At 40.7% G+C, this 16033-nt stretch overlaps 1 protein-coding gene across 2 annotated transcripts in view; it reads right to left on the bottom strand.

Moving 5' to 3' along the window:
• Nucleotides 1–16033, bottom strand: part of WDFY1 (WD repeat and FYVE domain containing 1) — a 60222-nt gene that overhangs the window by 5136 nt on the left and 39053 nt on the right. For both annotated transcript variants that reach the window (XM_070619952.1, XM_070619953.1), the window contains 7 exons: nucleotides 14519–14573; nucleotides 12921–13071; nucleotides 10951–11063; nucleotides 8981–9107; nucleotides 7772–7877; nucleotides 2391–2492; nucleotides 171–301 (listed from right to left, as the gene is read on the bottom strand). In XM_070619952.1, coding sequence (XP_070476053.1) covers nucleotides 171–301; nucleotides 2391–2492; nucleotides 7772–7877; nucleotides 8981–9107; nucleotides 10951–11063; nucleotides 12921–13071; nucleotides 14519–14573 — 785 coding nt within the window. The remainder of the gene's footprint in view (nucleotides 1–170; nucleotides 302–2390; nucleotides 2493–7771; nucleotides 7878–8980; nucleotides 9108–10950; nucleotides 11064–12920; nucleotides 13072–14518; nucleotides 14574–16033) is intronic.

Genomic DNA, 16033 nt, shown 5'->3' on the forward strand with positions numbered 1-16033 from the left:
GTGTTGGGGAGAAATTTGTCTTAAGTCATAAAGTCAGGACAGAATCCTCTCTTTAGAAATTGTTTATGAAATCGGGAAGAGACCAACGAGTGGGTGGAAATACATCTGCGTCACTTCTTAGGCCCTTCCCATTGCAGACGCGCCCAAAGACAAAGAGATGCAACACTCACTCCTCGTCTTTGATGGAGTCGTAACAGGAATCACACACCCGGACCTGGAACTCGAATCCCATGACGGGGTAGCTTGAGCGTTTGCTGCTGCACTTGCCGCAGACAGCCTGCCCGCACTTCCTGCAGTGATGCTTCGGGATGACAGGGAGGAGGAGGAGGGGAGGGAAACTGAGTTAACACACGTGGATTCCCTTCAGAGGACGGGGAGGGGTGGGGAAGATTCGCCTTCAACTGTAATCACTCCAATTCAACGGATCAACGAACACGCAAAAGGCAGACAATTTCAACACCTGTGAAGGATTTCCAACTATCCTTGCTTTTGGGTCAAATACTGCCTTTCATTCACTCATGTTATCTGTCTAGAGGTCAACAACCAAGATTATTAAAACCAAGTTCAAGTTCATTGAGAAGCCCAAAAGACTAGAGATTTCAGGAAGGAAAAATCTATTTTTATGTCAGAGAAAAGTCTGGAAACGAAGTTTTAAATGTAATATGCCCTCAATAACAAATATTCATAATCATATGTTTTATTATTTCTTTTAATCCTGCAAATTGTGATTCTGGAAATAAGTTTCAAGAACATTCCAAAATAGTCCAATTATTATTACTACTTTTGACATATAGTCGTTCCGCCTTATCTGTGAGGGATACATTCTAAGACCCCCAGGGGATGCCTGAAAGCCCAGATAGTAACAAATCTTATATATACTGTGTTTTTTCCTATACAACATACCTATGATAAAGTTTAATTTACAAATTAGGAACAGTAAGAGATTAACAACAGTAACTTTTCTGTGGCATATCTGAATTGCCAGCATCACTATTCTCAGGCTTTGGGGCTGTTATTAGGTAAATAAGGGTGACTTGAACACAAGCACTTTGGTACCAATATCGCAACAGCGGATGTGATAACCCACAGCTACTAAGTGACTAGCGGGAGGGTAGCAGATGCAGTGTGGATCCACTGGACAAAGGGGTGACTCAGGTCCCAGGTGGGATGGTGTAGGAGGGCACAAGATTTCATCACGCGACTCAGAACAGCACTCAATTTCAAACTTATGAATGGTTTATTTCTGGAATTTTCCATTTAATATTTTCGGACCAAGGTTAACCAAGTGTAATTGAAACTGCAGAAAATGAAACCGCAGATAAGGGGGGGACCTACTGTATTCTTTGACCACTAAAAGTTTCGTGACCTGCACCTTTCCTCTCTCTGCTATAAGTTGTTAACTCATAGGATTAACTTCTTCACGTTTCCTTTAGAAGTAGGGCTGACTTCACCCATCAATGACAACGCACAAGTTACCACCAGGTATGCATTGCGATGACTAGGCTAATGATAGAATTCAGGTGCTATTTCAGAGCGTTAGAACGTTATGAGGGCTAAACTAATTCCTGCACTGCCTGCCAGCTCACATGAGACCTTGCTGGAGAGCAGCTGGGAGCAAATAAAATCAAAGAAAGTTTAACACACACAAACTTTAGGCCAACCCTTCACAGAGGTGCAACCACTTATAAAACAAATAAAATCAGCATTCTTTTTTACTTACCTGCACAAATTGATATTCAACCTGAGTGAGTGGCTACCTTCAAGGCTGCTGTAGAAATACGTTTTTTTGTAGAACTTTAGTATTGCACCAATACCTTGTTACAAGAGTCTCTTTGAAATCTACAGGTTATTTGGGGCATGTTTCTTTAATGAAAAAAAGTAAAACACAGAACTTGAAACATGCTTCATAAAAACGCTCCAGGTACACTTACATGGAACAATTTATGAAGAATCTAAAATTCTTAGTGCCAGAGTCTTCCAGTGAGGGCTAAATTGTGACTATTTATCTGCCTGTGAAAGCATAAGGCCTATAATCTTATGCCTTAATTCATTCTATAATTTTGTGCTTGGCTGGTTAGAAAAACTGACTTTAACAAGTAACAGTCCTAAACTGAAAGATCTTCTTATCTATTTACAAATAGGCTTTCAGGGTTTTCTGTGCATCCTGGCTTTCCCAAGACAGAGCAAGTAATGGACTAACTAGGTAACAGTCTCGCTGGGCCCAGGAAAGGTCCTACTCACTGATAGTCACACAATGATAGTGATATCAAAAATGTAGGAATTCACAGTATTTACAAGGAAAAGGGTGATTCCACACAAAATGACAGACTAATTACACAAACGTCAAAATACATGATGAACCCAGCAATGATTCAATGCTGGCCACTCACCTGTCTCAAGCCCAGCGTCTTTGTGTCCCACATCTGCTTTATATTCCAGAAAAAGGGCTGCTCGCATTTCTGACAAGAATCACTTTCTAACCACTGAGGAGCCTGGCAGAGAAGTCAAAGCAACATGAGTGAATCTGCATGTTTGCAATGATTTCTTTTTAGAAATTAACACAACAGTTCCAGACATTGTTGGGGTTAGCGTTTTTAAAAATTCCTCAATACATCATAGCTGTTTCCATACGCAATATTATGTTTGTGTTGTGGGTAATCTTTATAATTTCAGCAATGCTTAAAGGATTGTTCTATTTTTAATCTATAGATAGGAGGGAGGAATTCAATTTTCACTGTGAATTCTTTAAGGGTTGTCTTTATATGTTTCTTTTTTATGCCAAAGTTGTTTGACTTCTACATCCATTTGAGTAAAAACCCATTTCCTGGAGAGTCTGGTGAACGACCACTTGGGAAGGCTTATGGGGTCACAGGGGACTGACGGGAGAGTTCCTCTAGGGGGGCATCATGGCAGACAGATCTGCCCCCTCTCCTTTCCCAGCTCTCACGAGGGGTCCCTCTCTCCTGGGCGTCCTCACAGCTGGCCCGCAGACTCCATTCCAGGAGTGAGCTCTCTGAACTGCAATTCTTTCCATACAGTTCCGCCCTCCCCCTAACCTAAGAGTTATTCATGGGTCTCATCCATCTCTATATACGGACAGCCTGTCACAGAGTAGACTCTCAATGAATTTCTGTTGAAACAGACTACTGAAAGTCTCCAAAGTACTTTCTTGAGAACTTGGAAACTATTTCTCTAAATAAAACATTATACATTGTACTCAGTTACAAGATGAACCTGTTAAAAGCCTATTTAATCTCAGTCATTTATGATCATATACGTGCAATAGAAAATACTAACTTCTATAAAGTAAACCAAAGATTATGAAGTAAAAAATCATCTTTCCTTGATCTTGAAAGTTTACATTCAAGAAAAATATATAAGAGGAACCAATGATGGGAGAATCACAGAAACCGAATTATACTGATCCTTATAAAATAGGCAGTGAAGATGGAGACGTTTATAGAGATTCAAAAGGGGACTTCTGGCGGCTTAAAAAGGATTGCCCCTGGCTCTTTATTTTGTTTCCCATTGCATCAAAACTTCCGGCCTCCCTATTTCTTATTTTAGATCTGTCACAGGAAGGTTTCCACATGCACAGCCATTAGAAAGGTCTTTCTTTCGGCGTGGGAGGGAAGGCGCTCACAAACAGAACGAAGTGGGCTGACATGGAAGGGAGGTTTCTTTAAATAACTGGGGAAATGTTGGCAATGAGAAGGGAGGACGGAAAGAGTGGTGAAGAGATGCGTATCTAGATGAAGAAGATTACCGTCTTGATGTAGAATTATTTCTTTGTTTCTGTGATCACTGGAAGAGAGAAGGTGGTTTGGGAATGCAGCCAGAGAACAATGTCCCTGAGGGAGGAAGATGGTAACATGGATGACATGGCAAATTGTGCTGTCAACATCATGGGGACGTCTAATCGCAGGGGGAAGGAAAGCCTCCAAGGCTTACGTTTGCGACACACGCCCGTGTAACTCCTGCAATACCATACATATGTGGAACAGTCACGTGGAACAACGTGCAAAACTGTATTCACGACAGCAATGTTCAAGTACGAGTATACACCTCATGAGGCTGGGAGGACGAAATGAGTTAACATTTGTGAAGTGTTTTGCATAGTGCCTGGTTCACAGCAAGAGGCACGTAAGTCCAGGCAGTAGGCCAAGTGTTTCATACGCCTTGATTTCACTTGATTTTCAACACAACCCTAGGAGATACACAGCTACACTATCCCCATTTTATAGGCAAAGGACTGTGGCTCAGAGACAGAAGCAACTGGCCACTGGCAGTTAGTGGGTGGAGACGCTGGGAGATCCCGGAGTCCAGCCAAGTCCCCACACTTGTCCCCTGTGCTCAATACTGAAAGGAGTCCTCTTCATTTCAACAGGTGAGGGTCTCCCAACACAGTCCTGGGGCATGAAAACCAACAGAACTTGCCCTCAGGAAGCATAATTCTGTCTAGGGTTTAGGAAACAATATTACTTTGCTGCGCTGGAAGGTGGAGGGACACAAAGGTAGAAAAATATGCTTAAATAGTTTTCGTGACATAACAAACTAAAAAACAAAATCAGAAATAACTAGGCTTTTTGGAACATATTTTGATATAAGAAATACCATAATTTGTTTCTTTTAATAGCATGAAGTGTTACACTGGAAGCCATCATGAACCATCCTGTTAGATGCTTATTCTCTAAGCAGAAGGAGTTTTGTTTTCTGCTGACAAGGGCAAAAGAGAACATTAATCAGTATCCTGACTGTTTCACTCTTTTCTACATCTTGCTCCATCTGCCTCATTTGAACCATCCCACCGTACTGTTTCTAATCAATTACCGCACTAATCTACTTTGCGCTAATGGATAAAGTATTTTACATTCTGTGACCTACTCATTTAAAATCAAGTTCTCTTTTCAAGAGGATTCATTCTAATTATTGTTATTTGCTCATTTAGATCTGATGCTACTTCCCCAAACGAGTCCCTCTAATTATGATCTGGCAGGGAGGCCGGTTTGTCTCTCTCCTGCTGGGGTGGCGGCTGACAGCCACGGGGGGCTGCAAAAGCTCCAATCAGTATTTCCAGGTGACTCGGAAAGAAATTCCAGGCGAGAACTGCGGGCCTGGAGAATGTGAGATTAATCCTGTGTGCCCTTGCCTAAGGAAGTCCTACAAACTACACAAAACTCAGGGTCAGAATCTTATAGATCATAGGCTGCTTACTTCTGCACCAATATTTACTCAGCTCGTTAAAAAAAAAAAAAAAAAAACTACTAAAAATGATGCATCTTTTTGACACAATTTGCTTTTCCACCAACACTGTCAACCACGGAGACAGATAAGCTAGTAAAGCAAAATACGTTGCCAGCCAGTATGCACTTGATTTGGGGTAATCTTGCATAAACGACTAAAAGGAAGAGAACTGCCCACAAAGGAAGCACCTTGAATGATGGGACTGTCCTCTTTGCCTAGATGTACAAATAAACTCCACAATTGTGTAACCTTGAAGGTAAGAACCCTGCTTCTACTTTCTAACTATTTTCCCTAAAATAACTTACTCAGGGTAAGAATAGTGGATTGAAATCAGAGTTGTTGAACCCTTAGAAGACCCACTGGTAGCACTGAGCCCCAGTGGTCTCCTTCATGATCCAGGGAACATGCCCTCTGAGTTTTCTGCTTTCTCAGGATAAGACTGAAAAATAGGCTAAGACTCCAGGAAACAGAACAGTAAACCAGCTGTTTTTGATGTGCACGACCAGCAGTTGATACATATAAAACAGTTCAAATAACTCTTTGCAAAGAAACTACTACACATTCTATAATATTAAGCCAATGTCATATATGTTTAATAACAAGTTACTCTAAGCTTTACCAAAAGATTTGTAGAAAATTCAGAAAGAGAAATTAGCCAGTAACCATGTAATCAAGATTTCCTCTATTTGACTTGTCTTACAAGGTCACTAAAAAAACTAGCAATCAGTACTTCTCCATATTGTGGACTGCATTTCATTATTTATAGGGTAGTCTATTTCCTTCACTAGATTACGAGCTTCCTACAGGCAAGAATCTTTGTATGTAGAACATGGTAGCCAAAGTCTGGAAATGAGTAATGTCACTATTTTTTTTAAGACACTAAACCCCCCTTGATTACATCTGCTATGATATGCTGAAGATGCAGACTCAGACACAAATAATCAGAGGCCACACAAAGCAGACATGCAGGGTTGGTGCAGATGCTGCATTCACACCTGGCATCCACTGCAGTGGTGCACCGCACACTGGCCTATACACTGTACAAAGGACAGCACCCTGAACAAATCGTGTGATGTCACACAACACGTATGTCTGCAATGGACTATCAATGAGCCATTTATGACACATATTCATCTAAGTTTCCAGACTTTACGGTCACCATGTAGGTACTCAATAAATGTTTCTGAAGTTAAACGCTAAGTCCCTAACATCCCCCTTATTCTAAAAATCTTCTCGGGCATCAACTCTTTTGCTATCTCCATCACAGGCTGCAGATGCCATTTGGAAAAGACAGATTGTACCCATGCTGGCAGAGGTGAAAATGGAGATCCTGCCTGGAAAACATCTGACAACATCTATAAAAAGCCTTAAGAATGTATATATCCTTGGCCCAGAAGGTCTGTCTTCAGAACTTTGTCTGAAATGAACAATTGAGCAATCACACAACAAGGTCAAGAATGTTCATTGCAGCATTACTTAAAATGGAAAAAAAAGACAGAGGTTGCTCATAGATACAGAGAACAGGTTGGTGGTTGCCAGAGGCTGGGGGTGGGTGTGGGCAAAATGGGTGAAGAGAGTCAAAAGGTACAAATTTCCAGTTATAAAATAAGGAAGTCGTGGGGGTGTAACTTACAGCATGGTGACTATAGTTAATAATAGTATATTGTATATTTGTAAGTTGCTAAGAGAGAAGATCTTAAAAGCTTACATCACAAGAAAAAAATCTTGTAACTATGTATGATGATGGGTATTAACTAGAGTTATTGTGGTGATTATTTCACAACATATGCAAATACTGAATCATTATGTTGTACACCTGAAACTAATATAATGTTATATATCAATTATATCTCAAGTTTTAAAAAAAGAGATTGTTTAGACAATTAGAGTGTCTGTCTAAAGACCTGGAAGAGACCTCAGAAGTCATCTCATTCAACTATTGCACTTTATGGAAGAGGGAACGGACACTCAGGGAAATTAAGGCACTTATCTAAAAAGGTTTCACAGCTAGTTAGTGGCCCAAATAAGTTAGAATTCAGGTCCCCTGAAAAGGACACTACCTCAACATGGACTCAGTGGAGAGAACTCAGTGGAAAATAAAAGAAGAGAACAGAGATGGACTTTCCCAGAAACCTGTCAGGCTCCTAGCTGTGTCCCCAGTACTCATCCTTGGTGCGCCCCTCGGGGTTTCCATAACAGAAGTGCTGGGGGCCCAAAGTGCTGCAGAGGGACTCCATGCACTCCAGTCTCTGCATCTGTTGGAGACTGTCTCCAGTGTCCTCCCAGCGTACTTCTTAAGGCTGAAAATCAGCCTAAATGTTCAGTCTGTGTGCACTGCTTGCCACTGCAGAGACTCTCAAATGAGTAGAGGATGCAGTGAAAACTGACACGTGGGACTTGTCAGATCACAACCAAAAAGCACAAGAGTGAGGAGCTCGGTGGGCACTGAGAACTGGCAGGGTGGCCAACCGCAAGGCCAGGTTCTCGGGGCTGTCTGCTGATCAGCCTTGCCTTGCTCTTCCCTCACCTCCTCTCTGCTCACGTCCATGTTCCACACTGCAATGCCACCATCCGAGGAACAGGAGACGAGCTGCCTGGTGAGCTGAAGGTAACACAGCGACTGCACTCTGTCACTGCAAACAACACACACGACGGTCACTTGTCACTTGTGGGAAAACACAGAAATTGTCTTTATTGAGGCTCAAGCCTCTCCCTTAGTCGGAATCAGCAACGGGCATTTTATCACTGTTTGATACGGTAATATGGATTCCTGTATAAACTTTACTCTGCATTCTATAATATATAGGATAACAGTTTCAATGAAATAAACACTACTTTCAAATCACTCATTAAGACTGCGGATCAGAGATGAGAGGATGACTATGGTTTTCTGGACCAATTACCATGATTTCCTTTTCAGGCACACAAGATTTACCTACCTGTTCAGAAACAAAGAACAAAAAGGGGTAACCCCCTTACTGGAACACAAACCATAAGAACAAGTAACGCAACACTATGGAGATTACTGTACACATGCAGACACGTACACCCGCGCACACACTGATGGGGTGAAGGAATCTGCAGGCTTGTCACACTCCTCCCCTGGAGGCCCTGGGAAACCGTCTCCTGACCTGTAGACTTGGGTGGGGAATCTTTCCATGGCTACTTTTCAACCTGATTCTGCTTACAGTAAACAGCGACAGCCCAACCAACAGCAAGGAGGAAAGGAAGAGCCAGTGTTCCTTTCCCTTTCAAGACCAGACGGCAAGAGCATGATAGTACAGCATCACAGCATAGGTGAATATGACTGCGTCAAACCATCCTTCTTAACGAAATACATTCAAGAATTTTAAAAAACAAGTTAGGCATCCAGTTCGAGAATGGCTTAGCATCACATTACACGCAGTCTTCCATGGTCAAAGTCCTCACCTACAGTCCCTAACCCGCAGGTGCCTTATTAAGAAGATATTTCGACTGTCAACGAGGGGACTCCTTGGGGGAGAAAAGTGGAACAGCTCTTTGGATCATGAAGGAAGGGAACGCTGTGCTTTTTTTTTTGCGACAGAACACCAGACACTAGGACTAACAGAAAAGTAGTTAAAAGTGGATTGAACGAGCCCTATCAAATGACCATCTTAAAAGATGGGGTTTGGAGAAAGCAGCATCGGAACACCAATGCTTCCCCTGCCTCCCCCAAACTCAGCTTCTTTCCCCGCCCCCACAAACAGTCACGCACTGATGGCCCTGGAGCAAGAGCGTGCGGCCCTTCCTTCCTCCGATGTCCCACATGATGATGCTGTTGTCGGAGGCTCCAGAGAAGAGTAACCGCTGAATAGGGTCCCACCAGAGGCAGGCGATGCTACCTGGGGGTGAGAGAGAAGGGGCGGGGGGGGGCGTTAAACGTAACTCTACACTAGGACATACACATTTGACAGCCGAAGACTGAACTACGATCAGTTGAATCTTTAAGTAAAAATATATCTTTGTTGTACAAAGGGCCATTCAATACTTTATCATGAGTCATAGAGAGCACACAGTACATCCATCATTCAGAGTTGTAAGATAAGGATTTTCGGTTGTGCATCAAACTACTTTGACCACAAAGATGTTTAAAGAAATTTTTCCTTGTTCTGTACCAAAAAATTATAAAATAGTTGCATACAAAATATTAGTTCAGAAAAAGCTTTTGAAGAAAAAAACAATAGCTGCTAATATTTAATGAGAAAAGGCAGTGAAGTTTACTGTGGTTATCGTAGGCAAGATAAAAATCTAGATTGATTCCAGGTCTCTAGGACCTTGCAGGCATTTTACCCCAAGACGCCTATGTTTAAGAAAATTAAATTAAGTGTCTCAGAAAAAAAAGCTCTGTAGGGATACCACAAAACTATACCAGAGAATTTAAGTAAGAAATCCAAACCTCACATTTCATACTCTCTATTGGCTAAACTTAACAAATTTGATACCCTTACAGAAATCTTTCTTTCTACAAATTTCTCTTTCAACAGATATCTTCATTGTCCCATTGATTGTTGCTTGACTAGAAAAATATTATTAATAATCCTAATAAAATTGAACCAGTCACACAAGCTAAATAATATTTTTGGTGGGTATATAGAAAACTGATGAAGCCATATGCAAAAGCAACAACAGAAACTAGTTTCTCACAGAAACTTAACAAAAGTGAAAAAAGCAGCATTCTGCTAAACTGGCTTTGGGGTTCAATTTTGCATAAATCCTGACCCTGTTTGATCCTATGCCCCGTACACTTCAGCTAGAGGCCTAACAGCAGATAAATATGGTCTTTCTACATGAACACTAAGTGGTTACCAGAACCCATTCCGTCCTTAGCAACCCAGAGAACACATAAGAGCCTGAGGGTCATGAATTAGTCACAAAGGGAAAGCGGTTTCTTCACGGGCTGTGCTTTCCTGCCCAAATCTATCCTAAATTACTGTTCTTTGCCCTCCCTCTTGCTCTACAAAGTCCCTGATCTGAGACTCGATTTTGCCTAAAGAGATTAGCTAAAAAGCAGAGAGTATGTTTAACTCGTTATACTTAAAAACTCTATTTTCATAAATAAGTCCATCATTTATCCTTTCAACAAATCCCTCATTCTTCAATCTAAACCAAATGGCCTCAAAACTTCTAATTTGTTACCCAATGTAGCCAACTGAGTTTCAAAAACCCCTCCACAGAGCCTCGCCAACCCACGGCATTGCAGAAATAACGAAATTCTACCCAGCAATTCTCGTCCCTCAGGCCCTGCACAAGGGATGTTTCCCAAGTCGAGGGAACCAGCCCATACGTTTCTTCTCATTCCATTGGTCTACCAGGTCTTGTTCAGTGTCCCAGAAACTGACAAATTAAAAATATTAATAATAACAGTCTTCCAAAGGTCTTACCATTTACAAGATATTTTAAATGGTCTTCTGATAATAATTTAATTTAAAAAGGGAATGAAATAGAAAGTATAATCCACACAAGCAAGCCAGAAGGGATTCTGACCATATGAAATTCAACCCAAGACCCTACCTTCACTTGGTTTTCACTCTTTGAGACCTCCTGAGATCTAAATCCCACATTTGGCCAATCAAATTGAAATCTGACAAAGCCTAAGAAGTTGATCGTTCATGAAACCACAAAACTGAGAACTAAATTTGGATGCCCAAATGAGGTGAAGAACCCATGGGTGATGACACAGCCTACCTTCATGTCCTTTGAGGGTCGTAATAACTGAACAAGTGTTCTGTTCAAGCTTCAGCAGGGTGATCTGCCCAGAATAATCACCAACAAAAGCATACTGAGTATCAAAATCATATCTGTGGAGAAGTGGTCAAGGATATATAACATAATCCATATCAAAATCCTCCTGTAAAAGAGATACCAGCATTAGTCAAAGTTATATGACAGGAAACATGCATGTTAAAGAGAATAAGCACAAAGTTAAAACCATAACAAAAAAGGAAATGCCCAACTGAAAATCACGCAATATGCAAATATTAAAGGAAAAAGTTAAAACTGCTAGAATTGAGAAAATTAATAACCATTTACTCAACAAGACTTCACTGAGTACCTGGTACTATACCAAACAATATCCTAGACACTGGCAATAAAAAAGACAAGAGCCGATAGAGAAGACAGACATGAAAACAAGTAGTTATCATGAATCAGAATAAAGTGAGAAAAAGTAAAATACTCAATGATGAAAACTGCCAGAAAGAACTAGAACAAAATGGCTATTTATGAAATATCTCTGGAAATAATGTAAAACTGACAGCACACACAGGACGGGAAGCCATCTTTCTTTTGGCTGAGATGATTCACCCTTAAGCGAAGAGGATGGTTTACTTTAAATTGCTGTGGAGAGTTTAATCATCTGGAAGGCAGTTATTTGGGGTAGCAGTAAATCCAAATTTTAAAAATATATTAACTATTGGTAACAACTCATGACCTCCTCAGTACTTTTTGTTTTTCTCAGGAAGAGTGGCCCTGAGCTAACATCTGTGCCCATCTTCCTCTAGTTTGTATGTGGGTCGCCGCCATAGCATGCCTTGACGAGTGGTGTAGGTACACACCCGGGATCGCAACTGGCAAACCCTGGGCCGCGGAAGTGGAGCACATGGAACTTAACCACTACACCACCCGGCCGGGCCCCTTCCTCAGTCACTTTTTAGCCACAGAAATTTTTGGCAAGTCAGTAGTTTATACTCAATAGGATAACTATTATTTTAACTCAAAAACAGGTCCACAGGAGTACAGTAGGCTGGGCCAGGACCACGTGACTGTGTCATTTTCCATCGATCCATAAGAAAAGCCTAACCCCTAACAGAAACACTTATTTAGCATGTGATATATCTGAGTATTTTTCCCATGTTTGATTCTAACGTGTGGTACTATTTCACATGCATATTTTAAATTTCACATGCTGTGCATTCATCTGTAGCAAACATTTTTTACAAAGGCTTTTGATGGAAAAAAAAGAATTTTACTACACTAGATGTCCAACTCCGAAAGAGAAACTACCGCAGGGTATTTGCCTGTTGTTGCTAGCCTTGATCTTGCCGTCACTGAGATCCATGGCTACCAGAGGCAGCCTGAAGCAGGGGCGAGCTCTATGTGAAACAAATTCCATACTGTAGTAGGAAATTCTTAAAGCAGCAACTTCTTAACATTTTGGGGATCCTAGGGCACCTTTGAGAGTATCATAAGGATTATGAACCTTCTCCACACACACACAAAAACTATGAAACTCCTTGTAGCCCGTTTATGAACTCCAGGGTCACAAATCCTTATTATAGTCTCTGAGGGGCTGCAAATAATCAATTAGTAAAAGATCAATTCCCTTTTTCCTTTCTTTATACAACAAAACACCTTTTCTTTCACTTTGAAATGCAAAGGAGTGAGGGGAGGGGTTTGTATTAATGAGGTTTATGTTTTCCAAGATTTTGTATTAAAAATGTATAACAATTTCCAGCAGACAACAGCCATTCATTTACTTATTTTTAACAAACCAATTTTATGCCAAACAAAAGTAGATTCAGAAATTCTTGGATTCTACGTGAAATATGAGGAATCATTCAGTCTTTGGATTTCAACGAACAATTTATGATCAGACTCAAAACTAAGTGTGGGGACAAGGAGGTTGGGACGGGAGGGCGCAGTCCCAGGAAGGATACTGCAAACATGAAGCCCAGGACGTGAAGAAGTGCCGGCCAAGCATGTTCCCGCTCCGCGTGCACATCCAGCTGACACACTTGTCGTGGCCGGTGCTGATCACCCACTCTGCCGTCAAGCTGAAGATAATCGCGGACACCCGGTTCTGATGAGCTGCGGGAACAGAAAAGGAGAGTCTGCGCTCTTCAGAAAGAAAGTGACCTTCAGAATCAAGTCTCGGGGGGTGAGAAGTGGGGCTCACCTCCTCAGCCTGGCGGCCCTGCAGACTCACGGGCCTAAACAGCCCTGGCATGGAAGTGCCTGCGCTCTGTGAACAGGTTTCTGGTAATCTGCCCTTTCCCACTCACTACCACAGGCTTTCCACGGCCCCCTCCACCTCCATACATGGAAGACACTTAGAAGCTACAAATCACTAAAGAGTAATGCTCTAGAGGGATTCGAATAATAGATTAGAGAACAGATTTTTCTGGTTTTTTTTTTTTTTTGCTGTACTCAACAGAATATTTTCACTCTGCTCTAAAAAAAATCTTAACTATCAGTGAGTTTCATATGGAAAGCAGTAGTCTTTTCTCAAAAGAGCAAAGTTTTGGGTCCAGCCCTGTGGCCAAGTGGTTAAGTTCGCATGCTCCGCTTCAGCAGCCCAGGGTGTCGCTGGTTCGGATCCTGGGTGCAGACATGGAACCTCTCATCAGGCCACGTTGAGGTGGCGTCCCACCTACCACAACTAGAAGGACCCGCAACTAAAATATACAACTATATACTGGGGGGATTTGGGGAGAAAAAAGCAGGAAAAAAAAAAAAAGATGGGCAATGGTTGTTAGCTCAGGTGCCAATCTTTAAAAAAAAAAAGCAAAGTTTTTTTAATTGTCTATAAATTTTACTGTTTTGACCCTTTAGAAAGTATTGGCTTCATAAACAAGAGCACCTGCAGTTTTCTGAAATTAAAAAATTGTGTAAGCATTTTGCTTCTGGAATAATTTCTGTTGGTGTCTAACTGTTTATTATTTATGAAGACAAACAACCTGTAAAGTTCTGTCTTGCAAAATAATAGCCGGGAATGAGAAAGGTGTTCTATGACCTAACTTCTAGAATATACGTATTTCCAGGTCGATAGGAGCCATCCTAGGGTAGTGACCTGTCTACTTCATCTGGCACAGGTGCACGCAGCAGTCTGACAAACGAAGTCAGGTAGACAGAGAAACCTCTGACCTCAGCTGTACAGGTTGCTTCAGAAGAACTGAGGGACTCTTTCTTATAAATTGATTAGAAAACACTAAAACTCACTACTATGTGCTCATAGATGCATATATACACACATACCTATGTATCATATATGTGAGTGTGTGTTATCAAAAAATGGAAGCAGTACACCTGTTCAAAAATAGAAGGATGGTTAAATTAAATCTGATATATGCAGCCAATTTTAAATGTTATGAACAGGAAAAGGACGGTAAATAACCCTGAAGAGCTAATTTGATTAGGGTAACAAAACTAAAAAGTTAATGTGAAAGCCTGACTTTGATCCTAAGAGACAGTCTTATGGTTGTGTGTGTGTATCTACACGTATATTTGTGTAAGTACGTGTGTGTATTATAATTACCTGGGTAGGTCTTGATAAAGTTCATTTTATTAAAATCTTCAGACACATGAAATTCCTAAAAGTAAACACATGGAATAAGAAAACAGTTATGGTTTTAAAAACATCATGAACTTAACTTTCAAAATGAAGAAAAATCCAAAAATAGCTATCACCAGACTTGGGACTCAAGATCAGCCATATAAGAATAATATGGAATTGCTTCTTTCATCAGACCCGTCCTCAGGCCACTATTTCTTTTGGGGACCAGACCAAAAGACGAAAGTGCCACTGACCAGCACAGCATTTTTGTCCAGTTCTTCCTCCACAAACGAGAGCACTGCGTTCCCTCTCCGTCTAACTGCAAAGGAGGCATCCTGTTAATTCTGCTCTCTCAGCTACACTGGAAATCCCTCCAGATGACATAGAGACAGCAGAACTGCAAAGACCCATTACTAACAGAGCTCTCAGCTACAGCGAAAATAAGGCAGAGGTTATCTCAGCATGGAAGGGCAAAATTATACATACTTAATATGAAAAAAGGAAATTCAGAGATGGTGGGTGGTTCTCTTCTTTTTTTCATGCTTCCGTATTTTCCAAATTTTTTATAGACTATGTAATACTTTATAAGTAGGAAAAAAAATTGAAAGAATATACTTATTTAACAACAAGCTACTGAACAACTAATGGATCATTAAGAAATTAAAGGAGAAATCAAAAATATCTGGAGAAAAATGAAAATCAAAATACACCATACCAACTCATATGGGATGCAGCAAAAGTGGTCCAAAGAGGGAAATTCATAACAATACAGGCCCACCTTAACAAACAAGAAAAATCTCAAATAAGCAATCTTAAACTACACCTAACAGAACTAGAAAAAGAAGAACAAACAAAGCCCAAAGTCAGCAGATGGAGGGAAATAATAAAAATTAGAGCAGAAGTAAATGAAACTGAAACCAAAAAAACAGTAGAAAGGATCAATGAAACTGACAGCTGGTTCTTTGAGAGGATAAACAAAATTGACGAACCTTAGCCAGACTCACTAAGAAAAAAAGAAAGAAAAAAAAGAGAGAAGGCTCAAATAAATAAAATTAGAAATGAAACAGGAGAAATTACAACGGATGCCACAGAAATACAAAGTATTATGAAAGAATACTGAAAAACTGTATGCCAACAAATTGGACAATTGAGAAGAAATGGATAAATTCTTAGACTCATACCACCTCCCAAAAGTGAGTCAAAAAGAAACAGAGAATCTGAACAGACCAATCACAAGTAAAGAGATTAAAACAGTAATCAAAAACTTCCCAAAAAATAAAAGTCTAGGACCAGATGGCTTCTCTGGAGAATTCTACCAAACATTCAAAGATTTAATACCTATCCTTCTCAAACTATTCCAAAAATTGAAGAAGATGGAACACTTCCTAACTCATCCATGAGGCCAACATTACCCTGATACCAAAACCAGACAAGGACAAGACAAAGAAGGAAAATCACAGGCTAAGATCACTGATGAACATAGATGCAAAAATCCTC

This window comes from Equus przewalskii, chromosome 5 (assembly GCF_037783145.1).
Source record: "Equus przewalskii isolate Varuska chromosome 5, EquPr2, whole genome shotgun sequence".
NCBI classification, from domain to species: domain Eukaryota; kingdom Metazoa; phylum Chordata; class Mammalia; order Perissodactyla; family Equidae; genus Equus; species Equus przewalskii.